This window comes from Culicoides brevitarsis, chromosome 1, assembly GCF_036172545.1.
Source record: "Culicoides brevitarsis isolate CSIRO-B50_1 chromosome 1, AGI_CSIRO_Cbre_v1, whole genome shotgun sequence".
In the NCBI taxonomy this organism is placed as follows: Eukaryota; Metazoa; Arthropoda; class Insecta; order Diptera; family Ceratopogonidae; genus Culicoides; species Culicoides brevitarsis.
Genome location: NC_087085.1, coordinates 30,792,105 through 30,819,910, shown reverse-complemented (window position 1 = coordinate 30,819,910; position 27,806 = coordinate 30,792,105). Strand labels below are relative to the sequence as shown.

At 31.6% G+C, this 27,806-nt stretch overlaps 2 protein-coding genes across 3 annotated transcripts; one reads left to right on the top strand and one right to left on the bottom strand.

The window, feature by feature from the left end:
* Positions 1-73: 73 nt before the first annotated feature.
* On the bottom strand, positions 74-22,906 carry LOC134837620 (E3 SUMO-protein ligase RanBP2-like). Its single transcript, XM_063853003.1, has 13 exons — positions 22,889-22,906; positions 22,153-22,372; positions 21,479-21,704; positions 20,255-20,909; positions 14,277-18,936; positions 12,223-12,371; positions 10,598-12,156; positions 9,913-10,217; positions 6,543-7,535; positions 6,212-6,463; positions 2,214-4,353; positions 788-1,077; positions 74-732 (listed from the first exon to the last, which is right to left on the bottom strand). Exons 2-13 carry the CDS (start codon positions 22,219-22,221, stop codon positions 508-510), a joined length of 11,523 nt encoding a protein of 3,840 aa, XP_063709073.1. The 5' UTR covers positions 22,222-22,372; positions 22,889-22,906; the 3' UTR covers positions 74-507.
* LOC134838496 (methionine-R-sulfoxide reductase B1) lies at positions 22,375-27,806 on the top strand. 2 transcript variants are annotated; one of them, XM_063854039.1, is made up of 5 exons: positions 22,375-22,649; positions 24,976-25,095; positions 25,218-25,382; positions 27,191-27,285; positions 27,350-27,806. In XM_063854039.1, exons 1-5 carry the CDS (start codon positions 22,532-22,534, stop codon positions 27,428-27,430), a joined length of 579 nt encoding a protein of 192 aa, XP_063710109.1. In that variant the 5' UTR covers positions 22,375-22,531; the 3' UTR covers positions 27,431-27,806. The 2 variants fall into 2 exon arrangements, with proteins under 2 accessions (XP_063710109.1, XP_063710110.1); XM_063854040.1 differs by having other exon boundaries at positions 27,224-27,285; positions 27,350-27,804.

Here is a 27,806-nt window from a genome sequence, read left to right as displayed (position 1 = left end):
TGAAGCAAAAAAGCAAAGAAAAATAAAATCACAAATTTTTTTTTTTTTTTTATTAAAAAATAAAGATGTAACTTTATTTAGCATGTAATTTGACATTAATTTGTAATATTTTTATTTATAATTAAAATATATAGAGTAATTTCAGTATTTTATTTATTTAATTAATAATATTTAGTTTTTATATCAAAATCCGGCTTTCAAATTCGCCTGGATCACTCACATATTTAGTTTTTCTTATAAAATATCAATATAAGTTACTGCTAAGTAGGTAAGACTCTTATGTCTCATGACATAAAAAAAAGTTTAGTTTTCTCCTTTGTTTGCTTGTAAGAATGATTCTCCAGCTAGATACAGCCTATCGTAATATTTAGTAGTATACAAGACATCAAATAGTTCGATGATAATGAATTTGTGTTTTTTCAAAACGAATGAAGGCAAATAAATTATTGCAGTTAAATTAAACTAGTGATAGAAAAAAAAAGTAAATTTAAAAAAAAAATTAAGGAATTATTTGACCATGCCTCGCACGGTAACAATTTGCGGCCCGCGCCTTGCACGATTCTGCATAATTCCGAGTTGTCCCGCTTGCGCCATCATCATTTGTTGCGGGCGCGGCACGACATTCGGGCCCTTTGGATGGAATAAAACGTGTCCGCGGGGCATCTGGTTTGGCATCGGAACGCCTGGCGGCATGTTCATAGGAGGTCCCGTGATATGTTGTGTGGGAGGGCGCTAAAAAAATTATTTTTTTAGTGAAAATTTTTAAAAATTGAATTTTTTGACTTACTATTGGTTCAACTGGTGGCGCATCGCACTCTTGCTTGCTCCCATTGAGACAATAACGCATGTGCTCTCCCCAGTCTTGTTGTTGGCAACGCTTTCCGCAGTACCAAGTGCTCGAGCAGCAGTGATAAATCGCCTCGCGCTTGCAAAAGTTGCACCAATTCTTGCTTTTTGTCTCTTCGATGGCTTTTTCCACGGCACGAATGCGCTCGAGTTCGCATTTTCGCGATATTTCGTCAATTAGTTGAGCTTCACGTTTCTCCTGGCTCTTTTTGTATTCGCTCAGAATTAGATCTGGAAAGAAAAATTTGTAAAAAAATTATTAATTAATTTTAATCTTATTTTTTTCTGATGAAAAAAAAAATAAAAATCTAAAATTAATATTAAAAAAAAAAAAATTGTTTGAAAAAATTAAATAATTAAAAATTAATTAAAAAATCTTTAAAAATAGACTTTTTTATATGAATTTTAAAATTAAAGCAAACTATGTAATTATTTTTTTTTTTATTCAATTTTAAACTAAATGTAATTTTTTCATAAAATTTTCAAAAATTCATTTAAATTTAATTTTTTATTTTTTTTTTTTTGAGAATAGAAAAAAAAATCAAAAAATTTTAGGTTTTTCAAATTTTCTCAAATTTTTTTGAAGGTAAAAAAATTAAAACTGAAGCAATATTTTTTAATTTTATTTTTCAAAAAAAAAAAAAATGGGAAAAATCCTTGGTGAATATAAAATATTTAATAGAGAAATTTTAAAAAAAAAAAATTAAAAAAAATTTTAAAATTAAAAAAAAATTTAAATTTTTTTTTTTTTTGAAACATTAATTTTTTAATTATTTTAAAATATTTATATTAATTAGGTAAATATTTTTTAAAATTAAAAATTATTTAATTTTTTTTTTTTGAAAATTAAAAAAAAATAAACAAGTTTCAAACAAATTAACAAAAAATATATAAAAAAAAATATTTTTTTAAATTTTATTTTAATTTTTAAAGTTTTTAAAAATTAATATTTTTTTTTAAAAAAAAAAATATCTGAAAAAAAAGTTTAAAAAAAAAAACAAAAATAAAAAAAAAATTTTTTTTCAAATTTTTTTTTCTCTGAAATTCATGAAAAAAGCATAAAAATTTAATTTTTACATTATTTTAAATTTTTTTATCAATTAAATTTTTTTAAAAATTATAAGAAAAATAATTTTTTATTTCTTTTTTTATAAATTAAAAAATTTCTGGATGAATCAAGTTTCAAACAAATTAACAAAAATATGTAAAAAAAAATATTTTTTAAATTTAATCATGGCGAGAAAAAACCGAAATTAAAGTTTTTTTTTACAAATTTAATAAATATTTTTTTTAATTTTCACTTTTTAATTTTTGAGATGAAAAATGTAAAAATAAATTTTAAAAAAATGGAAAAATATTAAATTTACCTGAATTATGTTTCACTTCAGCCAATTCCTTCGCATGCCTCGTCTTCATCTGTTCAATCTCCAATTCCAACATCCTCACTCGCATCTCCGCCGAGCCATTTTTCGCCATATCTGTCGCCGTATCGACCATCACTTGTCGGAAAAAGTCGACCAGCTTGTGAGCATTGTCATTGAGTAACCGCGAAACGGGTCCAGCTTCACTGTTAAAACTATTATCCGGTTCGCCGCGGAATGCTGATCGTTGTCGTTTCGGTGTCACTGTTAATTTTGGCGGTCCGCCGACAATCGCATCGGTAATGGCTGCTGCGAAATTCTGCGTAATAAATCCAGATAACGCGTGATTTGGCGGCGATTCGTCTTCGTTGATTGTGGAGTTGCCGGAAGACGAATTGGACTGATTACTGATGCCATTGCGCTCGGCAGCGGGAATTACAACCATATTTTGGGGCGGAACTTTGGCAGAAGGTCCTGCGGTAGGAGGAAGAGGACGGCTTGCAGTGCGTTTGGGACCATTAATTTGCGTGAGGGACACCGAAGGCGGAAGATTTTGTGATAAATTTGTGGCTTGTTTTGAGGGTTCGGGACGTCGTTGTTGATTTTGCGTCTCTGGCGTGTTATTTTTCAACGAATTCATACTTTTGACCTTGATTCGTTCCTGTTTCGAAGGTTCTTGCGGCAAATTGGGACCTTTTGGCGCGGGAACTGTCTTCGCCGGAGGAGGATTTGCCACAATTGGTCGTTGTTGAGACGGTTCTTCGTCAGGAACGGCATCTGGATCTGGTTTAATTTGAATATTTTCGAAGGGAACGAGCGGCGGAGGCTCCGTCATCGTCGTTTTCGGAGGACTTGTACTCTGTGGAGTCACTTTTTCCGTCGAATCTTTGCTATTTTCACCTTCTTCCACGGGATTTGTCGATTTATGTCGCGTACTTCGTCGTTTTGGTTCATCTGCATCCCCCTCCGGATTGCTAGAAGTCACATTTTCTGCAACCTCTTCAGCATTACTTGTCTTCCGTCGTTTCCCGTTCACGCTTTTTCTGCCACTAACCGATCCCTTTTCCGATTCCGAGCTTGGAGTGCCCTCTTTTACAACCGATTTTCTCTGTTCCAGGTTCAAACTTCGCATTAAAGTCCCTTTTTGTCGTTCCTGTTCACTTTTTTCACTTTCCTCGGTACTTTTTTGCTTCTTCGCCTTCGGATCTTGGATAGTCCAGCTGTCGGCGCTTCGTTTCATCGTGAATTTCCCCGCTTCTGTGCCCGTTACCGGCAAAATTTGACAATTTTTCTTGTTGCTGTTCAAAATTTTAAACTTCGACACGGATTCTGCGTGATTTTTGTCGCCATTTGTCTCGGCAACGGCATTAGAACTCGTTGTCGCGAGCGTATTGTCTGCGGTTCGAATGATTTTTAGCGTTAATTTGGGTTTGTGACCCGATAAAAGCCCCTCCACGATTTTATTTGTCTCTGTCGTGCGATTGTAGCGATCGATATTGGGCAAAAGTTGCTTCAGTTGTTCCGCTTCGCGTGTCGGATCGTACGGCGTTCGTAGCGGCGCATGCACAAACCCGTTAAAAGTCTCCGAGAGTTTCTCAATGTGGCTGTTGACCTCTTTGATGCACTCCGCGATGTCATTTTGCTTCTTGGGATTTGTGCCGTTCGGGTCTTCCTTCGAGTAGAGATAGCAGTCTTTGACGTTGATCCATGCGCGATCGTGGGCACCGAAGAAACGCACGTTAACTTGACCCGAGGCGGCATTTACGCTCATTGCCTTGGCGGGCCAGTACGGAAAACCGCGCAATTTGGCCCAAAGTAGGATGTGCGGCGAGGAACAAACGTCCGTGAACCAGTCGGCATCGGTGTTGGCTTTGAAATAACACTCGAAGCACGTTTCGATCTCGAGAATTTCTTGGCGACAAACTTTGAGGAGACTTTTGGCGTTTGGCAAAAAGCGAAGTTTGCTTGGGAGCACGGCACAATTGAACAACAACCATTTGGCGTCAGAGTGAAATGCTTCGATGGATTTGTATTTTTTCGCTTTGACGTTCGCTTCGAGCATTTGCATGTTCAGCGGATGCACGATGATGTCCTCGTAATTCGGGATTGCCTCATCTTCCGGCGATGTTGATGACAGTAAATGTGACTAAAAAGAAAGAATTAGAAAAAATTGTTAGAAAATTGTCTTTGACTAAAATTTCAAAAAATAAGGTCGCTACAAATTTCAGAGTCAGAGACAAAAAATTAAAATAAAAACTTTTCTTAGAAAATAAAAAAACGAAAATTTCTCAAAAAAAAAAAATAAATAAACTAAAAATCAAAAATAATTTAAAATATAGGTAAAATCGTATTTTTTTTAAATCAAAAATATTAAAATTAAATTTTTAGCAAAAAATAAAAAAATAAAATTTATTTTTTTCAATAAAAAACGTCAGAAACAACAATCTTAATTTAAATTTCCCAAAATTTTGAGTAAATATTATTTCGAGAATTTTTTAACTTTTGTTGTTTCAAGCCTCTCCAAATTTAAATTATTTCACACCTTCTCGTAAAATTTATATCATAAATATTAATTTATTTATTTTGTTTCGAAACAAAATTAAAAATTCATAAAAAAAAAATACTGAATATAATTTTTTTTTAATTATCAATATTTTTTTGTTGCTTTTCAATATTTTAAGTCATTTAAAATAGAAATAAAAAAATATAAATATTTTTATTTAAAAAATATTTTAGGCCGCTCCAAATTTTTTTTGAACTTTTTGTCCCATGCCCCATTTCAAACCCCGAAAATTCAATGGGGCAAAATAAAAAAAGTTAAAAATTATATCAAAAATGACCGTTTTGGCCTATTTTCATAATTTTTAAAGGAATTTTTAAAAAATTTTTATTTTTTTTTTTATTGAAAATGATATTTTTACAAGAATTTTCTTCTCTAAAATTTTTTTTCGAAAATCATTGAACTTATATTTGCAAAATTTTTTTTGAGATTTTTTTTTTAAGAAAAATTTTTTTTTTTCAATTTTTTAGAATTTCAGGCAAAAATTATCAAAAATATGATAAATAAAGAGGAATAACCTCAAAATGTTTAAAAATTGAAAGAAAAAATTTTTCAAAAATTTCAATTAAATATTCTTATTTTTGATAAAGTATAAAAATTTAGCTTCATGAATAAAAATATTGAAAAAAAAAAACATTCTCACCCATGAATTTATTTGAAAAATTATTCAAAATATTTTTTTTTTTTAATTTTTGAAAAAAAAAATATTTTTTATCAAACCAACCCTTTGAAACAAAAAACAAAAAGTTTAAATTAATATTCAAAAAATTTTAAAAAATTTCCTTTTTAAATACTAAAAATTTTGACATTAATACTTTGTCTTTGTCTTAATTTTTAAAAAGTACAAAAAAATATCAAAAATTGCAAAAATAATTTTTTTTTAGATTTGAAATTTTTGAAATATTATAATTAAATTATTTAATTATTATAATTAAATTTTTGAAATTTTTTATAAAAAAAAATCAGAAAAAAAATATTAATGTTCATAATTTAATTTTTTTCGTTTTTTAAAATCTAATTTTTTTTTAATTGTAACGCCCTAACTAGCACAAAAATTAAATTTTCATTACGCTCGCTGGACGATGAAATGCTACAAAAATAATATTTTATTTAGTAGGAATATTATTTTGCAAAATCGTCGACTACGACTCGTTTTTGTATTTAATCTAAGGCACGAAACAGGCCACAATAGACGCAATAACATGTTCCTTGTAGTACTTATACGCCACTTGCAAAATCGTACATTTGCCGTATGTCTCGCGGTACACTCGACTCGGTTGGTACACGGAAAAAAAGAAACGCTTAAACAATAAATACACAAATGTAAAAAAAAAATGATTATTGTGTACGTAAAATGCACGAGTTATTTAAAAAAGCGATCCAAATCGAGTCTGAACTGTAAAATTCACATCGATAAAATCCAACATGGGCGACTTTTACTCACATTTTTCGTTAGCAGCATTCGATTGCAGACAAATGTGAGCAAGGTACTCACGAATTCCAACTCGAATTTGGGCTTTTTCTCTGCCGCCTCGATTTCCAGGCAATCGCTGCAAGTCCATTTGTCCTGCGGACTCACGGGTTGCTGTTGCTTCGACAGGCAACGCATGTGAAAGGACCGCTTGCATTTCGCATTTGAGCAATAAATTAATTCTCCGATTTGGTAGCAGCGCCAGCAGTAACGAGACCATCCCTTCTAAACATTTTTTTGAAGAAAAAAATTATTTTTTAATTTTTTTATGAGAAATTTGATGAAAAAAAATTTTTTTCCTTACCTTTGGCGCTTGTGCAACGACATCAACTCCCAATTTCATGTCGGAACTTCCGTTTCGGGCCTCGTCATCACTTCCCTCTTCCGAATCCTGCGTCTTGATGATCTCCTTCATGAACGACTTTTGCTTCTGGGCGAACTCGGCGTTGGCTGACCGCATATTATGTCGCTTCGGGGTGCTTCCTTGGTCCGAATCGATCGTTTGTTCTGTCAGGGGACTGCTGCTGCCGTGACTTTCTTCCGTAAAACTGCCATCGGTCTTCGTTGTTTCGCGACTTTTGCTCCGAGTCGTTCGTTGTTGCGGCACTCCGTCGTCCCCGACGACTTTTTCGCGACTTTTGCTGCGCGTTATTCGTTGTTGTTGCTGCTGACGCGGCGATTGTGACTTCTTTTTGCGTCCGCGAGACTTCCGTGACGTCGCATTTCCGTCAATTATCATCTGGGACAGCACCGCCGAGCCCAAAATGTCGTCTTGCAGGGCTTTTTGCTCGCGCGTCATTTTCGTGGCGGGGCTTTCGTCGCGTTGTTGCCTCGAAATTTCATCGATTTCTGTGTGAATTCGCGGAATTACGGTCGATACGACGCCATTTAACGTCGCCGGCGATGATGTAAGCGACGAATTTTGAATTAGTGACGCGTTCGTGAGCATTTTGACGTTCATCTGGTTGGTGCCGACTTTGACACTCACCGTTGGCTGCGTGGAAAGGTGCACGGGCGAAATAATCATCTTTGCGGGTTGTTGCGAATCCAGTTTCGTTGGCGTTGTTGCGAGCGATGTCGTTTGCGTTGGAAGCGCCGTGCACGAGGAGGAAATGACAATTTTGATGGGTTGCACTTTTGTGGCGTTCTCGACGCTTTTTACGATGATCACCGATGGCTGGGGCGCATCTGGCGGATGCAGCGCTGGAATCTCCATCGACTCCATCTTGGATTTGGACGACTTTTCACTTCGTCGTCGTCGTTTTCGTCGAACGCACTCGACACAAAACTTATTTAATCAATTTCAAAATCTTTTTATATATTTTTGTTCAAAAGAGCGTACAAAAAGGCGTCTGCACGACGAGTAGAGTTATGCTGTCTGTTTCTGCGTCGTCTAGAAAATAGAGAAGAAAATGTGAATGTGAACACGGTGCGTGTACGGAGGGCCAGGGTCTCCGAATTCCAATGAACCGACGACCATCTTTGTTTGCATTCCATCGGAATCCTACAAAACCCATGAATTATTAGCGATTTAGGCACAAAAGTACTTACGATATTTTTTTCCTTTTTTTAACTAGCGATAAAGTTGCTTGCTTCACAATATTCACTACTCTGTTGTGTTCAATTTTTATTTTACAAATTAATGAAATTTTACTAACACATTCAAACGCCGCCACAGTGGGTCGTTGTTAAAATTTTCGAGACAAAAAATGTTTAAAAATTTTAAATAAATTTAAATTTAGCTAAAAATGTCTGAAATTGAGTGAAATTAAATAAATAAAGGCCATTACAATTTAGAAAAATGTTTCATGTTAAACTTTTCATTCAAAATTTGCTCGGAAATTACAAAAAAATAAAGATTTTATTTATTTAAAATTCTACTCAAACTTTTATTAAAAAATTTAGAAAATAATTTAGTTTTAATAAATTTAACTTACTTTTAGAATTTTTATCGAAAAAATTTTTGAATTTTCTAAAATATTTAATCCGAAGAATTTTTATCGAATTTTCTTCAAAAATTTTGAAAAAAATATCAAAAGGGATTTTTTCTTTCATGTTTTTTTTTAATAATTTTTTTTTCCAAAATTTCTTTTTTTTACATTACCTATTTTAGGTTCAAAACACTTCGAGCAAAAAAAAAAAGCCGAAAAAAGGATAAGAAGCTTGAAAATTATAAATCTTTGGACAGTTACGAAAATTTCCTAAATACGGGATGTAAAATTCATTGCATACCGCATCGAATTTATTTTAATTTATTTTTTTAAATTGAATTTATTACGGGTTTAAAGTAGAACTGTTCTATTTAAGATTTTTTCCAAAAATGAACAAGTTTTTAAAAATATTTTTTAAAACAGAAGAAATAATCAATTTTAAAAATAATTCTATGTAAAATATTATCAAATTATCAAAATAATGTAACATAACCTCAATTTTTTTAAATTTCAATTTGCTTTGAAATGATTTTTTCATTTCTTGTTTTAAGAAATTAATTTCAAAATGGTACTAAACGAAGCTTAAATTAAATTTTACATTAAAAAGGAGAAAAATTATTTCTTTGAAAGATTGAATAATTTTTACTATGAATTTGTTATGAACAGAACAATTCAAAATAATAATCTAAAAAAAATAAATTCGAATATAAATTAAATTTTTAAAATAAAAAAAAGAAATAATTTGAAAAAAATTGAAAATAAATAATCCAAAAAATTAATTAAATTTTAAATTTGTGAAAATTTTGACTTTAAGTATTTTACAAATTTTTCAATTCTTCTAGATTTTGAACATATTTTGAACTTTAATTTAAAAAAAAATAATTTAAAAATATTTAAATACAATTCTTTAAATGAAATCCTCGTAAAATTCATAAAAATTTAAGCTTATTATTTGAAAAATTAGAAATTCCAACCAAAAATTTTATGTAAATTGTATAAAACTACAAATCTCTGAAAAAAACCGCCCACTGTGCGTCGAACAAACGAAACAAATACCAAAGTGGCACATCTCTCTCTCTCGTATGCGGGACCAGTGGCAAACACAAAGTACAAAATTCAATGGGAATTCTCATCATATAATCCCGCACAGAAACTTCGTGAGTGCCCGAAGACAGACGAACTTTTACGAGCGCAAAATGCAAGGACGAGAAATTAAATCAAAAATGAATTTTAAAACGTTGGGGCGACTCAACTGAGATTTATTTGAAAAAAAAAATATTTTTTTTTGATAGTCTTTTTTTATTTTTTTTTTCTCATTTCTTTTCATAAGAATTTAAATTTTAATCCTACTACAATCAAAAATTATTCGCTAAATTAATCGTAAAATTAATAAAATTAAAGGAGAGTACATGATTTGCAATCGCGAACAAAACAGATAAATTTAGTGCATTTTTTATTGATTTTTTGTGAATTTTAACAGAAATTTATTATTATTTTTTTTTGAAGTTCAATAACATGTGAGGGTCCTTTTGAAGTCCTTTTTAACATTTTTTCATCAATTTTTCAGTGAGACCTGATAAAAATTTCCTTTTAGCTCTCTTAGAGAGCGAATTATTCATTAACAGTCAAAATTTTTCTGATTTTTCTGCTTCTATAAAAATTTTAATTTGAAAGGCGGTCGATTGATTTTTTTTTAATGCTACAAATTTTTTAGTCTATGTGATAAATTTTTAAGTGTTTTTAATCCTGTTCCGGTTGTAAATTTTTCGACGCGTTCAGTTTTTGCACGCATTCGTCGACGGTCTTCTTGAATTGTTCGGCCAGCGTTTCGTTTTTGAAGCGGGCAGCGAGTTTTTCGACATTTGCACCCTCTTCGGAGTAGTTCATGGCGCCCCAGACATAGGCCTTGGTCGATGTCGACATCGTGCTCATCTGGAAGTCGTCCGTGATGACGTGATTCAGTACGAGTTTGTGGATTTGCTCGCGTCGCATGAGAAATCTGTATGTGCCGCGACCCGGATGATGGAGAATTTTGAGTTCACCGACGCCTAAAATGATGAATTTTTGGTGAGAATTATTTTTTTTATAAGAAAATTTTTTTTGTAGTACCAAAAATAATTTTTTTAATTCGAAAACATATTTTTTTTTATTCGAAAAAATATTTTTTAAATACAAAAAATTTTTTTAAGTACGAAAAATAAGTTTTTTAACAAAAAAAAAAATTTTTTAGTACGAAAAAAATTTTTATAATACGAAAAATTAGTGTTTTAGCAAAAAAAATATTTTTTAGTACGAAAAAAATTTTTTTAATACAAAAAAAAATATTTTTTAGTACAAAAAAAAAATTTAATACAAAAATTTTTTTTTCAGTAGTAATAATTTTTTTAAAATAAAAAAAAAAATTTTATGACAAAAATTTAATTTTTACCTCTTTCTTTCCATTCCTTTGTTTCCGTAGAGTAACGATACAATTTCGCACGCTCTCCAAACAATTTTGTCTCTTCTTCCTCTCCCGTGCTGAGCTGAATTTCATCCGGCAACGCGATAATTGGGTCATAATGTGGATCGTAATTCTCATCGTTGGCATTTGAATCGTCGTTTTCGTCTTTACTCGTATCTCCGGCATTTTTCTGCTTTGCGAGTTTCGTGAAAATGTCTTCTTTAACAGTCAATCCGACAAATCCCTCCTTTCCGCTGGCCCCACTGAAGGCATTATTATTGCTCGAAGCGACACTAGCAAACGACGGACCCGTATTTGACTTCAAAAAATCGGGCATTGCTGTGTTTTTATTCTCATCTGGCTTGTCATTGCCATTGGCATCGGGAGCTTTGGGTTTTTCAAGGTCCTTGGCGGCTGCGGAAAAGCTAAAAGTCGTCGTTGATGAAGCGGATCCAAAGACTGGAGTGTTTTGTGTTGTACTATTTGCGTTATTTGCGGCATTAGTCGCTCCAAAAGTGGGTTTCGCGCCGAAAATTGTACCTGGCGCTGTATTGCTTGAGGGCGAAGTGAAGGTATTTGATGAGAAAAGTCCCGATCCGGTGCCTCCAAAGATGGATTTCGGCTCAGAAGATGGTGCTAAAGGCGTAACTCCGCCGAAAATTGATTTTGATTCAGGAGTTGCGTTGCTAGAAACGCCTCCGAAGATCGATTTTGTCTCGGGAGTGCCGCTAAAAAGTGATTTTGTCTCAGCTGGAGTTGTAGATTGTGCGGAAAATCCCCCGAAAAGTGTCTTGGCATCGGGAGTTGCTGCAGAATTTCCTCCAAAAACAGGTTTAGGTGCTTCAGTTGCTTTATTTCCGCCGAAAATGCTCGTTTTTGCTCCTGCAGCTCCAAATCCTTGGAATCCGGATGACCCTCCGAAGAGATTTCCGCCCTCAGATGCTCCCGTGCCGCCGAAAATTGATTTTGTCGTCGTTGCTGCTGGAATTGTATTCAAAGCTGACGAGAAAATTGACTTGGCATCAGCTTTGGGAGTTGCTTCATTATTTGCCGTTTCCGAAAATGACACACGTTTCGGTTTCGAACCACGACGCGATTTTTCCAACTTAATATTTGACATGTCCAGCGGGAGTTCAGTCTCAATTTTTACTTGACTCGGGAAATCGGGCATCTTAAAGTCATCCGATTTGCAACCGCGGCATCCTTTGCAGTCATCTTTCTTCTTGTAATCGAAGAAATCCGCAGGTAATTTCAGTTTTTCCGCTAATTTTGTGTCATCTTGCATCGCTTTGTCCTCGTCGGAGCCATGTCCGTTCTCAACAACGCGACCTTTGCCGCCAAGTGCATCGTCAACGGCTTGTTTGAATTCCGTAGCGATTTCGTTGTTTTTGAATCGCAAACAGAAACTTCGGATTTCGACTTCGCCTTCAGAATAGTCGCCGACCACGAACAACCAGCTCTTGTCGTCTTTGCGTTTGTACTCGACTTCCGGCGTGAGAATGTGATTCAAGCAGATTTTGTGGATTTGATCGCGACGCATAAGGATTCTGTGGGAAATTTAATTAAAAAAAATTATTTTTATAAATTTTTGGGGAAAATTTTGATTTACAAACCTTAATTTTCCGGTTACTTTGTGTTTTAACACTTTAATGTCACCGATTCCACGTTCTTTCCATTCTTTGCTGTCAGCATCGAAGCGGAATAATTTTGCGCGGTGCGAGTAAAGGGCTTCTTCGTCTTCTTCTCCTGTCTTGACTTCGACCTAAAATAAAATTTAAAAAAAAATTAAATTAAATTAATTTGTGATTTTTTTATAAAATTCTTACAAAATAAAAATTTTTAAAAATTAAAATATTTATTAATAAAAATTTAGAAAAAAAAAAACTTTAAAAAATAAAAAAAAAAATTTTTTTCAAGAAAAAAAAATTATAATAAAAAATCGAATTTCCTTATCCCACATAAAATGTTTAAATTTATTTTTCTTTTTGTTTTTCACTGATTTTTTTTTCAAATTTAAATAATGACATTAAGAAATTATCAATATTTATAATTTTTATTAGTTTAAGAAAATGCTAAGTTTTAAATTTTTTTGAAATTATTAGAAAATATTTCTTATAATTTATCTAATTTTAAATTTCCTTCAATTTTAAAAATTTAAAAAAAAATCCAAGTTTTTGACATTTTTTTTTTTTTCGGATGTTGTACTGTAAATTTTCTAATTTTTCAAGATTTATATTTTTTTACATCAAAAATTTCAATTTGTTATTTTTTTTAATTATTTTTTTAAATTTTAATTCAAATTCGACAAAAAAGCTTAAAAAAAATTATTTTTTATTTTATCTTTAAAAATAAAATTCTTATTAAAATAAAAATTTAAAAAAATTAACAAAAATTTAGAAAAAAATTTAACAAAAAATCAAATTCTTTCACAAAAAAAATAAATTAAATAAAAAAAAAATAATTTTAATTTAAAAAAAAAATTAATTAGGCGAATAAATTTAATATATCCATTTTTTGTCTCCCCCCCCTCGGAATTTGTCGAAAAAATTCAGGGGGAAAAATAAAAATTAAATATAAAATACAAATATTTTTGACACTTTTTGGAATTTTTATATTGAAAAATCATGAAAAATTAATGTTTATGGTAAAGTCACACAAAAAAACCAAAGAAATTCGCTTAATTAAGACATTTTCTATTGAAATGTTGAAAAAAATTTTTTTTGAAAGTCACGTGACCAAATTTACTTTTTTCAAAATTTTTTATTTTGTGGAGATTTTGTTTGATTTTTCTTTTCTTTTAAGTTTAAATTTTAATATTATATTATCTAAAATTATATAAATGTTAAGAATCATCGTTTAACGTCTAAGAACGTTAAAAATTACGAACAAAAAATTCAAAAATATTTATTTTTTTTATTCCCCCTCCCCCCTCGTAAAAATCCTCATGGGACAAAAAATGAAAATATTAAATTTATTCGCCTTAGTTGAAAAAATTTAATTTTTACAAGAAAAAAAATTTAAAAAATTTTATAATAAAAAATTAAATTTCCTTATCTTTTCTTTAATTTTTTTCTATTTTTCATTGACTTTTTTTAAAATTTAAATTAAAATTTAAAGTCATTATTTTAGAAATTTTCAAAATTTATAATTTTTTACTTTAAGAAAACGTTAAGTTTTAATTTCTTTTTTAGAAATTCTTAGAGAATATTTCATAGAATTTATCCAATTTTAAATTCCCTTCAATTTTTAAAATTCAAAAGTCTCCAATTTTCTGACATTGTAAATTTTTTTTAATGTCGTATTGTAAAATTTCCAATTTTTGATATTTTAAAATAAGTTTTCTCTATCAAAAATGGACAAAAAAATTTAGTTTGTTATGTTTTATTATTTTTAAGATTTTTTTATTAAAATTCGACTCAAAAACTTGAAAAATTTTATTTTTAGAAAATTTATTGAATTTTTTTTAAATCATTAAAAATAATTTAATTAAAATTGAAATAAGAAATTGATTAATTTAATTAAAATCTGATTTTTTCGAATTTATTTTAAATTTTTTTCTAAGATTAAAATTCAAAATTTTAATTAAAATTCAAAATTTTGACGTTTTTTTTCAAAATTTTAAAATATTTTAATTAAAAATTCAAAATAATGAAAAAATATGTCTTACCGGTGCCAGCGTAACAACTGGAGTAAAGTACGTGTTATTCTCCTCCTCATGATACTCATCATCCGTTTGTTCACTTTCACTCACAGCACGCGGACTCTTGCAGGGACTCTTAGGATTGCCCGGCGATCTCGGTTTAAACACAAAATCAAAGCTTCCCTTTTCAATGCTCGTATTCGCTGAATCCGTACTCGCTTTCGCTGCTAAATCCGCAAAACTCGGCGTTGGAAGTGACGGCGATGCTCCCGATCCGAACGTAAATCCACTTTTATTCAAGCCACCGAACGAAAATCCTCCCGAAGTTGTTGCTGTTGTCGCTTGTGTCGTCGCCGCACCGAAAGAAAATTTCGTCTCAGGCTTGGCAGCGGCAGCTGCTGGTCCATTTGTCGTCGCCGCAGGAACACCAAAGGAGAATTTCGTTCCGGAACTCGTCGATAAATCGATTCCTTGAGGAGCTGCAGGCTTCGCTGGCGCTGCTGATTTGTCTCTTAAACCGTTACAAGCAACGCAGGCTGTTGCGGTTGCCTGATTTTGCGTGTAACAATCGTCGCAGTTCCACGTTCCTTGCTTCGGTTTGAATAAATCGCCCCATCCTGACCCGGAAGCGGGTTTTTCAGCAGGTTTTTGAGCTGGAACAGCACTTGTAGCAGCAGGTTGAACACCAAAACTGAATTTGGGAGCCCCCGCCGATGGTCGAAGATCAATAGATTGGGGAACTTTTGGTGCAGCAGCTGCCTGAGTCTTATCCCGAGGCGCGTTACATGCGGCACAAGCACTTTTCGACGCGTCATTCGCTGTGTAACAGTCGTCACAGTTCCACGAACCTGCTTTCGGCTTGAATTTATCGCCCCAACCTTTCGTTTCTTCCGTTTTCTTCTCAGATTTCTCTTCGGATTTTGCTTCGTCGCCATTTTGGGTCATCTTTTTTTGCGCATCTGTCACCGCTTTGACAAAATCATCCCGAATCTCGGGCGTTTTAAAGCGCAATGCCAAAAATTCCAACTGCGTTTCGTTCTCCGAGTAGTCTGGACCGTGCCATCTAACCGACGGAGGCTTTTCCACAACTTCGAATTTCGTATCTTTCAACAAATATTGATTGCAACAAATTTTCAGCACTTGTTCGCGTCTCATCAGCAACCTTATACGATTTGCATCCGTTTTGCTGACCAAAATTTTCATATTTCCCAAACCTCGTTCCTTCCATTCCTTCGCCTCGCGATCAAAACGGAACAATTTCGCACGATGCTCGAACAGGGTCTCCTCATTTTCTTCTCCGGTTACAGTTTCAACGAGATCTGGGAGTTCAATCACGGGCGTGAACGTTGCTGTTGGCACATAATCGTCTTCTTCGTCGTTTCCGGACTTGTTAACGTCATCCGCGGTACTTGTTTTAGTCGGTGTCGAGGTTGTCGGCGTCGTAAATGAGCTATTTAAGGTATTTTCTTGCGCTGGTTTCGGTAAATTACCGAAAAGAGACCCGAATGCCTTGGGACTTTCGGTTGTCGAGGGCTTTCCAAAGGTGAAACTCGCAAAAGGCGACGGTTTTTCGGCTGTTTTTTCCGAAGTGCTCACCGTTGTCGTTGTCGAAAAGACCGATTTTGTGCTGGCAACCGAAATTGAGCCAGTAAATCCGCCAAAAACGGGCGTTGCGGTTGAAGTAACGACTGGCGTGAATGTTTTCGAGGCTTCCGAGGCCTGTGGTTTCGCTGGCGATGCCACCACCGTCGCCGCCGTCTTCGGTTTAATATTTGCAAGTTCCTTCTTGGCATCCTCAAACTTATTTTGGAACAATCTAGCGATATCAGCTTCCTTGAAACGCACTAAAAACTTCTCCAGAGTCAATGTTTCGTCGGCAAAATCGTTCGCGGTCCAGATAAATTGCGTATCTTTGTCCTTAACTGGCACAAGTTTCATTTCCGGCGCGATAAAGTGATTTGCACAAATATTATGGACCTTTTCCCGTCGCATTAGGATGCGAATTTGACCGTTTGCCTTGTTTTTGAGGATTTTCAAGTCCCCGATACCGCGTTCCTTCCATTCTTTCGCCTCAGAATTATGGCGGAAGAGTTTCGCGCGCGAACTGAACAGAACTTCTTCATTTTCTTCGCCTGTGGTGACTTGAACTTCCGCTGGCAATGCGATAATTGGCTTGAAATCGGGAATCGGGTCGTAATCGGCAGGTTCCTCGTAGTAATTACTCTCGTTCAAAGCATTTTCAGTGGATTTTGGGACGTCCGACGATGGCGGCGTGATGTTTTCGATGCCGGAAACTGTACTGGGGATCGTTTCCTTGAAGATTTGGGTGACATTCGAGCCTGGTTTGTATCCCTGATCGTTCTTGATGTGATGCGCCGGGATATTTACACTTAATTTCGGTTGTGCCGTGACTGTATTGTACATCGGAAGGGGATCTGAGCTGGTTATAACGACGTTAACGGGTGGGGATTTGTCGACAACTTGATTGTTGAACGTTGAATTCCACGTGTTGATGAGGGAAGGTGTCTGCAAAGCCTGTTCTAACGCGGATTTGGGTTTTGCTGGTTGAACTGAAGCCACAGGAGGCGTTGGCTGGACCACAGAAGGCATTGGTTGTTGTGCCATCTGCGCCATTTGACTAATTGGGTTCGTTTGTTGCATCGGAGGCGCATAAAGTGACTGCGTTGCTTGAATTAAGAGACTATTTCGGGGGTCATGCATCATATTGGGGTCCTGATATGCCTGCATGGGCGACGGAACACCCATATGCGCTCCAGGACCGATACTTTGACGCGCCCCAGGCATCGCGGGGGTCCCGTAAGGCGGCATGTACATCGGATATGCCGTATTATACATCTGATTGTACTGCGAAAGTCTCGCCGCATGAGCAAACATCTCATTTTGTTGCATTTGTTGAACCGTTGGCATCGTACTTTGACTGGAATCGTACCCGCCTATCGCATTATTTTGATTATTTAACTCGTCCAGGATGTATAATTCGTTTAAATCGGCTTCGTCACTCTCCAGTTGCTTCTTGTTCATATTTTCCTCGATCTTGCTGACCTTTTCTTGCATATCGGTGACATCCCCGCGGATCGTGACGACTTCTTTCTTGACAATATCCAACGTTTCCATCATTTTTCGGATCAAAACTTCGAGTTCGGCGGTTTTGTCGGTGAAACTGACATTTCTACGTGCTCGATATGACTGATTTAAGCTGTGCCGATCGTCATCTTCCGCACTAAAGAAGCTACTGTTGCCAAATCCGTTCGAAACATTGGCATCTCCGACCCCCGCATACTGCATCCGCTTAATTTCACTCGGCACAATCGAATGTAACGGATGATTTTTGTACTGTGGATCATCCAAAAGGGCCAAAGTTTCGCTCAAACACGTTTTGGTCTTCTCTAAATTCAATAATTTTGCTTTTTTTGACGATTTTCCAAGGTCATCTAATTTTTTGTATGCCTCAGCGCGGAAATAAGTCGCAAACGGGAACTCCAAACCCTCGAATTCGTCGATGCATTCGTTGAATTGGTTCAATTTGAAGTACCGGGCAGCCAAAAATTGTATTCCTTCCTCAATTAAATCCGTTAAATCACCTTCGACGTTGTAATTTTGCGTCGCAAATTTGAATAAGAAGCGATATTCGCCCGTATTTGGTTGTTTCTTCACGCGACGCAAGGCGGCTTTGAACAAATGTTCCGCGCGACATTCCAAAGATCGTTTTTCCTCGGGTTTCATCGAGCTGTGGGAGCGTTGCTGTAAGATTTTTGCCAATTTCAAAAGGATAATTAGGTCTACTTTTGGTGGTCCTTCGCCGCGAACTGCTTCGATGCCATTTTGCAACACCGCTCGTATGTGAGAAATGTTTTCGCCGGAGGTGTTTTTCAAAATTTTGTATGCGGCATCCCACCATTCCGCCTGATCTTCGCTGCAAATGACGTCGATCATGTTCGGGATCGGCAAAATGTTCGGTTTATCGTACGGTTTGTCGTTGTACGTCTCGTAATACGACTTTTCCGCCTCAATCGAGCGTTTTGCCTGAATTATGCTGCAATACAGGAACGAATCCAAGTCCAGTTGATTGAGCGTATCCGGACTGCAATTCGATAAATTGGCTACGGAGAGATTTAGCGTGTCACAAATGAAGCTGCGGGCATCCGAAAGATTCGTCACACCCAAATTGAGATAAACTTGGTTCAGCAACGACGACGGTTTGAGTGCCTGAGCGAGATCTTCGTAATTTTCGACGTCGCCACTGTTCGGAAATTCGTAACTCGGTTCGCACATGGTGTCGCTTTGCACGAAATACGACGTTGACAGCTTCGTCATTTGGTCGCCTTGCGAAAAGAGGGAGCGGAAAATGTTTTTGCGCCAATTTGAGTCGATGCAGAATTGACGGACTTGGTTCAAGATGTCTTCGACAGTTTCCCACGTGCGATTGTTTGTGACGGAACGGATTTGGGCGATTACAGCGTTGTCTGTGCCATCGGAGACGCAAGCAAGTAAGGTTCGGCCTGCTTGGGCGCAACGAAAAGCTCCCTGGTTGTGCCATTGTTGGATCAAGTTGCGACTTTGCTCGTTCGAGGTACGGAGCCACGGTTCGTTTGTGTCTGCGATGCCACATTGGTAGGCCAACATCAGCAAGGGAAGACATTTTTTTGTTGTTTCGCGCCATTGGTTTCTGTTTTAGAAGAAAAAAGTTAAAATTTGTATTTCAAAATTAATTTTAAAGAGAAACGTGCAACAGGAAAAAAAATTTCATAGAAATTAAAAAATAAATATTTTATGAAAATATATTTGAAAAATATTAGAGAAGAAAATTTTCGGAAAATTTCTGAGTTTTTTTAATTTTTTTTTTTAAATTAATTTGAACCAACATTAACCTCTAAAAAATTTTTTGTCCAAAATTTTTGTCGAAAAAATGGGGGGGGGGGGGAAAAATAAAAATTAAATATAAAATACAAATATTTTTTTAAATATTTTGCAATTTTTTTTAAAAAATATGTAGTAAAAAATTTTTTTTTGGTAAAATTGAAAAAAAAATTTTAAAAAAATTTAAATTTTTTTGCTTAATTCAACGAATTTTCTATTGAATTTTTGAAAAACATTGATTTTTACAAAGTCACGTGACCAAAATTATTTTTTGAAAAATTTTAATTTTTATTTTGATGAAATTTTGCTGATTTTTTTTATTTTCAAATAAAAATTTTAAAATAAAAAAACTAAAATTCAAAAAATGAAAAATCTAAAATTTCGTTTAATATTGAATTTAAAAATTTTTTTAAAAAATTACAAACAAATTCAAAAATATTTTTTCTTAAATAAAAATTTTTATTTTTTAAAAATTCGAACCAATATTAACCACTAAAAAAATTTTTTTTTATATTTTTTTTTTTTGAAAATTAATTTTTGTAAAAATTTCGAATTTCGAAAAATATTGAATTTCGAACAATATTTTTTTAATAATTTATTATTTTTGAATTTTCAGCTCAATTTTAAATCAGAAAAAATTTATTTGAAGCTTAAAACTTAAATAAAAATAGATAAAAAAATTTATCTTATCATTAAAAATTCTTAATCTAAAAATTCTTAGTCTTAATTTTTTTTTTTGCTCAAGAAATTGATTAATTTTTCCAATTTATTTATTTTTAATCGCCCTTAATGATGTGTAATGATATTTTTTTTATTAATTTTAATTTTTTAAAATATTTTATATTTTTCGTTAATTTTTTTAAAAATATATTTTTTATTGAAAATTCTTTGATAATTTTTTTTGATTTTCGACTTTATTCGTAGTTTTTATGAATAAAATTTAAATATTTTTTTTTTTTTTTTTTTTGATAAAATATGTCAAATTATGTATTTTTGATTTTTTTTTCAAATTGAATAGAGATGGTTTTTTTGTTAAAAAAAATTATTATTTTGATCGACTCTTTAGAAAAATTGAAAAAAAAAAAAATTTGTTCATTGCACGAAATTCTCAAAAAAAAAAAACTTACCTTGCATAAACTTTCTCGACTTTGAACAACAACGTGGCAGCATGCAACAAAAATTGTCCACGATAATGATACACAAACTGCGCCGCCAATTCGCGTGTCGGGCAAACAGTCAACGACACATCTGCCGCTTGTCGCAGCAACTGATCAAACTCAAACAGCAGCGCCGACACATCCTTCAAATTGGTCTTGCTGACATTCACTAGCAACGTATCTGACATCAAATTGAGGAAAACTTGTCGTTCCATCGCCAGCACCGCAAGCAACCAATAATTCCACATCGTTTTGTGTCCTTTGTCGGATTCCGCGAATTTCGCCAGCGCCAGGTTCACGATGTTGTACCAATCGAGCGACGCGGAAAACGTTTCGACAAACTTCATCTCGATGTCGAAACAATGTGTGAATGCCTCTTTGTAACGTTGCTCCTCCAGCAGATATTTGACCAGGCGGATTCGCAGGCCGGGATCTGTCGGTTTGCCTTGAATTTCTTGCAGCAAAAGTTGCTCGACGACTTTGTTGTCGGTCTTGCCGGCGAGCTTGAGACGCAAACTGAGGACAGATTCGTTCTGGATGCGCTCCTTTTCCGCCAAATCGCACCAATATTTCGCCTTGGACGGGTTTGTGTTGATACTTTCGTCGGATAACAGCAGTTTGCAAACTAAAAAAAATATTAAAAATTTTGAACAATAAGTTTTTTCAGTTTTGAAAAGAAAAAAATTAAAATAAGTTTTTGATGAAAAAATAATTTTTTGATGAGAAATAAATTTTTAAAATAATTTTTTGAACAGAAAAAAATTTAAAAATATTTTTATATGTTTTTTAAAAATTAAATTAAAAAAAATAAAATTAAAAAAAAATAAAAAATAAAAAAAAAAAAAAAAAAATTTTTTTTTTTTTTTTTTTTTTTATTTTTTTTAAAAAAAAATGTTTAGGTTAAATTTAAATGTGAAGGGTTTTTTTTTTTTTTAAAAAATTTTAAAAATATTTTTTAAAGAAAAAAAAAAAAATTAAAAATTTTTTTTAAGAGAAAAAATTTTTAAAAGAAAAAAATTTTAAAAAATATTTTTTTTAAAGAAAAAAAAAATTGAAAAAAAAATCTTTTTAAAGAAAAAAAATTGAAAAATATTTTTTTAAAAAGAATTTTTTTTTTTGAAGAAAAATAATTTCAAAAATATATTTTTTTTTATAAAAATGATTTTTTTACTGAAAAAAAATCCAAAAAATTACCTTCCGTGATCAATCCAGTCTGTTTGGGTTCCAATTGCAACGATCGCTGATACGCCTGAAGCGCCCGCTCCGGTTTCTTCAATTTCTCGTAGCATTGCCCGAGCAATTTGTGAGCGCCAGCATTCGAAGGACGCACTTCCAGATACAGCGACACCCAATTTTGCGCACTTTGGTAGTCACCGACTTTAAAATAGAGCTTTGCGATGTTCAGGCCTCGGTCTTTTTTCTGTGGAACATCGAAGAAAAAAAATATTAACCTCAAACTTGTCTCAGTGTGTGTGACGGCGAACGTCCTTGAACGTTTTTTCGTGTTAGCAACGCGTTTCCAAAGAAAATTTCAAGTTAAAGAGCTAAAACCGCGACTTTTGTATGAAATTTCTCTGCGAAAATCGTAAAATTCGTTAAAAAACCGAAAAAGTGAGTAACATTGCGAAATTTACGTCGTCATTGTCTGCAACGATTTTCGCACTTGAAATCCCTTTCGATCGATAATTTTTGTAAAAATCCAAAATTTCGCCGCTAAAAAGCATTTTTCGTCACTTAAAAGCTGTTGCTGGCACGAAAAACCACCGCTTCATGCCGTCCGCAGGAATTTCCGAGAAGAAAGCCAAAAATCATGGCGGGAGGACATGCAGCGAATTTTTTGCCAAGTAATTTTCCCGGCGAAAACTCACCTCATTCTCGGTCAATTTCGTCAACGACGACTTCACATGCTTATCAACTTCCTTCTTTGTTGTAAACATTTTTGATTTCCTACTTAATTAAACACTTTCTTAACGTTATTCTGATTTATTTATCACTGCGGCATTAAATTTTGTAGCATTACGACAGTGTCACAATTCAAGTGGCGCGTCAAAAGTTGTCCCAGCTCGTATTTCGTCGCATCAGCTGTCACTAAAAAAAATTAAAAACAAAACAAAATTAATTTTCCGGAACAAAAATTAAAATTTCACAAAAAATCGAAGGAAAAATCACAAAAAAATATTTTTTAAATAAAAAATTGACAAGAAACACACGAAATTACGTGTGACCAACGAGGATCAATTACAGGGCATGTTAAAATTTATTCGACCTTCCATACGGATTTTAGAAGTCATCAAAGCGCCGCAACGAATCTCGCCAAAAAGGATCGTTTTCAAGCCTTTCCAGCAACAAAATCGACATTTTTCAGGTAATTGACCGTAAATTCCCACACTTTCAGTGGGATTTGATTGAAATTTGAGCACGAAACCTTAGAAAAGTCGCTCCGTGATTCGTACGAATGTTCTGTGGTCGTGCTAAAAAAGTACATTGTTGTGTAGTTAAAGCCAAATTTGGATAAAATTAGATTTTTTATTTGATTTACGAACAATCGGCGTGTGTTAAGTGATGCGAATAAGGTCAAAATCAATGTCTTTTCAATGAGATTACTTGATTTGGCGTTTATTGTGAGCTCGATTGTGAAAAATGCACCAGAGCAGTACAAAACATGAAATTTTGGATAATTAATTGTGAGAAAAGAGCTACAAAATAAAATAATGTCCAATTGGATCACTTGACATTAAAATTATTTATGAGGTTTTGTCACACGACAATAATGGAGGGGCGATTTCAATGACCGAAAATGTTTTTTTTTTGTTTTAATTGTTTACATTCTATCAGTTTTTATATAAATTTTAATAATTTTATTCAATTTAAAAAAAATAATTTTGATAATTTTATTTAATTTAATTTAATTTAATCCAGACGAAAATCGAAAATTTCAAAAATTTTATTTAATTTTAAAAATCCATCAAAAAAATCAAAAAAAAAAAAGTTAAAAATTTAATCAAAATTGATCGTTTTTTGGTGTATTTTCATAATTTTTCAAGACATTTTCAAAAAAATTTAAAAAAAATTTCAATTATTTTAATTTTTGCTTTGAAATTCATATTTTAAATGAATTTTAATTTTAAAAAAATTTTCAAAAAAAAATTTTTTTTTTCAAAATTTGACAGTTATTTTTTATGAAATTTTAATTTTTCAATTTTTATCTTTAAATGATCTAAAATCAATTTTTCATTTGAAAATTTAAAAGAAGATTATTAAAAAACAACAAAAATGTTGATTAACGATCAAAAATTGCTAAAATTCTGTCATTTTGTATGAAAATAAGTATTTCAATTTTTTTTTTATTTTGCCCCCCCATTTTATTTTCAAAAATTTTGGACTTTATTTTTGATTTTCATTTGGAGCGGCCTTATTCAAAAAAAATTATTAAATTTTAACAATTAAATTTAAATTAAATAATTTTATTTTAAATCATTTTAATTTTCAATTTTATAAAATTAAATTACTATTTTAATTTCCAAAAATTTATAAATAAGTCAAAAATATATATTGTAGTTTTTCTTTTTCATGTAAAAAAATAATTTTTTGAAATTACCTAGATTTTGATTTTTTTTCGAACAAATTTTGTTGAAAATAATTAAATTGAATTAAATTTATTTTTATTTTTTTTCAATTTGCTTTTTGCGAAAAATCCGAATTTTGAAATGATTGTTGAAAAAAAAATTAAATTAAATTTAAATATTTTTTATTTTTTTTCCTCTTGTAATGAATAATTTTTATGAACTTTTAATTTATTTTTTTTTTTAATTTTATTCAATTTAAATTAATTAAAAATAATAATTTATTTTTTTTAAAATAAAAAAAAAAAAATTAAAAATTCGCATTATTTTTAGAAAAATTTAAAAATTTTTATTCATACAAAAATTTAAAAAAAAAATAAATTTAATTAAATTTAAATATTTTTTCCTTTTCCTTACTTTTTATTTTTTTTCCTCTTTTTAAAATTTCCAATTTAATTGAATGAAAATTGAAATTTTTATGAACTTTTAAAAAATTTAAAAATTTTTTTTTTTTGATTAATTTAAATTAATTAAAAATAATAATTTATTTTTTTAAAATTTAATTATCAATATTTGTTAATGAATAAAATTAATTATTAAAATTTTTGTTTAAAAATTAATTTCTAATTAAATTATTTATTTCAATCCAATTAAATTTTGATATAAAAAAATTAAAAAAATAGAATCATTTCAACTATTTGCAACTGCCTTCGAAATTCCGTCTTGTACATGGCTAAAGTTGTCGTGTGATTGACCCAATTCCTAAAAACACAAAAAAATGAAGTAATAAAAATAGTTCCGGACAGCATATTCGTGAGTAAAGTCGCTCACTTTCTTAAAATCGCACAAAAAACGACGCGTCGACGATATTCCAAAGCATTCGCCATGCTCAGTTGTACTTAAGACGTTGTAAGCTGCGCTTCTTGCGAACGGTGTTGTGTGCTGTTTATACGAAATAAAAAAAAATATTTAATTTTAATATTATTACATTGACTGTGGTTTCTATTTTTAGCAACCACTGAGCAAAATTAACGTCAGACTTTTATTTTTTATTCAGAAAGTGAGAAAATTCTACGAAACCAAATTTTCTTTGTTTAGATTTTTTATTTATTTTTTTTTTGTTTTCAGATAACAAAAACAAAAGCAACGCGGAAAAAATGTCTTACAGCAAGGAAGAATTAAAGAAGAGACTGACGCCGATACAGTATGCCGTGACACAAGAAGCAGGGACTGAAAGGCCTTTTTCAGGTGAATTTTTGAAATTTTTCTTAAAAAAAAAATTAAATTTAATTATATTAATTTTTTTAAAATTATTTTTTTTTTCTAAAAAAAAAATATTTTCCTAATTTTTTTTACTTTAAATATTTTAGGAAAATACGACAAACACTACGAATCGGGCATGTACCGCTGCATCGTCTGTAACGAAGACCTTTTTGCATCAAAAACGAAATTTGACGCTGGTTGTGGTTGGCCTGCCTTCAACGATGTCTTAGAAAAAGGCAAAGTCAAGTTGTTGCCGGATACCAGCATTGCAGGTATACCCTTGAAAAAAATTCAGAAAAAAAATATTTTTTTGTGTTGTGACTAGAAACGCATGTCTGGCGCCCCTTTTTCATTCTCATCATCAATTTTGTGCTTAATCTTGAATGTTTTTTAACTAAAATGTCAGAATCCTACTAATTTTCTTCAAAAAAAATGCTTTTTGAAAGACACGAGCACAAATTTTGTGATCTCTTTTCTATTTTTTCTCCCAAAATTTCCTTTTGAAAAGGCTTGAAACTACCAATGGGGCTCCGAAGAACAAAACGAGCATCTTTTGGGGGCCCCTCAGTCGGTAATTTGCAGTTAAAAATTTATATGAAGCCACAAAAACAAGCTTTTTATATCCCTGTCACGTACTTTTCACGAGTTCATTCATTTGATGTTCATGTAGGGAATTTCACTTTCGTTTAACGATTATTTTATGCGTAATAGAGTCGTAAATGAATTTTAAAGCGCATTTCTTGATATTTTTGAAAAATTGTATTAAAAGGCTTTTCGAATTTTTTAAGTTAAAAATAAAAAATATTTTGAATAAAATTTTTAATTTTGCAAATTAGGTTTTTTTTTAATAAATTATTATTACAATTGTTTTAAGAAACCGAAAATTAAATTAAATTTTACTAATTTACTAATTATCTCAAAATTAATTATTTAATTTATTTTTTATTATTTAAATCAATTTTATTGCAAAATTTTAAGGAAACTTTAAAGATTTTTTAAGAAATTATTTTTAAATAACAATAAAAAAAATTAATTTGATTTATAAATCAATTAAATTTAATTTTTAAAAAATAATTTTTTAATTAAATTTTAAAAAAAATTTAAATTTAATTTTTTTTAATTATTATTTTTTAAAAATAATTTCTTAAAAAATATTTATTTCCTTAAAATTTTTCTATAAAGATCAAAATTTTATTCTTTTGAATTAATTATTTAAATAATTTTTTAAATTTAGGTAAAAAAAAATTAAATTATTTTATAAAAAATATTAATTAATAATTATATTTTAAAAAATATTTTAAACAAATTTTTAATCTAAAATTAATTATTTTATTTTTAAATTTTTAATGAAATTTTAATCAAAATGCGCTTACAATTCTCTATTCATCACACGAACCAAAAAAAACTCATTTCTAATCATCATTTGAATAAATTAATTGAAACCTAATTAAAAATCAACAGAAAAGCTCCATTTGACTGCACTTAACTTTTAATTTAAATTTAATTTCATGCCATCATAAATTGTGCACATGCATAAAATTAAATCAACACAAAGTACCTGCACAGACAGCATTTTCGCTTTTTTTATTGCAATATTTCTCTTTCTCTGCTTTCTGACAATCAACACTGGCTTTACACGTGTTTTCTTTTTTATTTTAATTTTATTAAAACATTTATTTTATAAACTGGTGAAGGTTAAATTTTTTATTCTAATACAAAATTTTTATTTTTTTTCTCTCTTTTTTCTTTAAATCAATATATATCGTCTGTACGTTGTCTGATGGTTTGTCAAAAAAAAAAATTATTTTACGTCCGTTTGATATTTTGTCCTCGTGGAAAACAAATTTTTTCACATTTTTATTTATTTTTTATTATTTTTTGCAAAAATGCAATTTTTTAAAAATTTTATTTTGCCATAATTTGCTTGTTTTTGTGCGTCATAATTTTATCCCGTCAAATTTTTGTCCCACTTTCCTATCCCACGAAATTTTTCATTTTTTAATTATTTTGGTTTGCCATGAATGCAAAAAATTTGAATGAATGAATCGAAAAAATGATTTTTGAAAAAAATAAAAAAAAGGAGGAAATTTATTATTAATAATTACTGGAAAAGGTCGTCCACGCACCGAAGTGAGATGCTCCAACTGCAACGCACATTTGGGTCACGTGTTTGAGGTAAATTCCTTAAAAAAAATATTTTTTGACATTTTTTAAAATTAATTTTAATTTTTTTTCTTAGGATGGACCTCCGCCAACACGCAAACGCTACTGCATCAATTCCGCTTCATTGGATTTCGTTCCTCAACCGCCTTCTTCGTAAATGTCGTGCCGCTGCAACACACTTCCGCATGCCATAACTACTAACTATTTTAACGGAAATTTTACGGTCGTCGTAAAAAAATCAACTATTTTAATAGCAACGTGTAGCTGATAATCAAAAAAAAAAATCATAAAAGTAAATATTGAGCAGGGTTTGAAGTCTGAAGCAGAAAAATGCAATCAATCGTTGTTTATTTTTTTTTTTAATTTTTTTCCTATCAATTAAATTTAAAATTATTTATTAGACTAACAACAAAGTTGTGAAAAAAAAAATATTTAAATTAATTTTTTATTTATTGAGCACTTAAATAAATATTTTGAAAAAATTAAAATACTCACAAAAAAAACCGAAAGTTGTGAATAAATGATCTAAATGT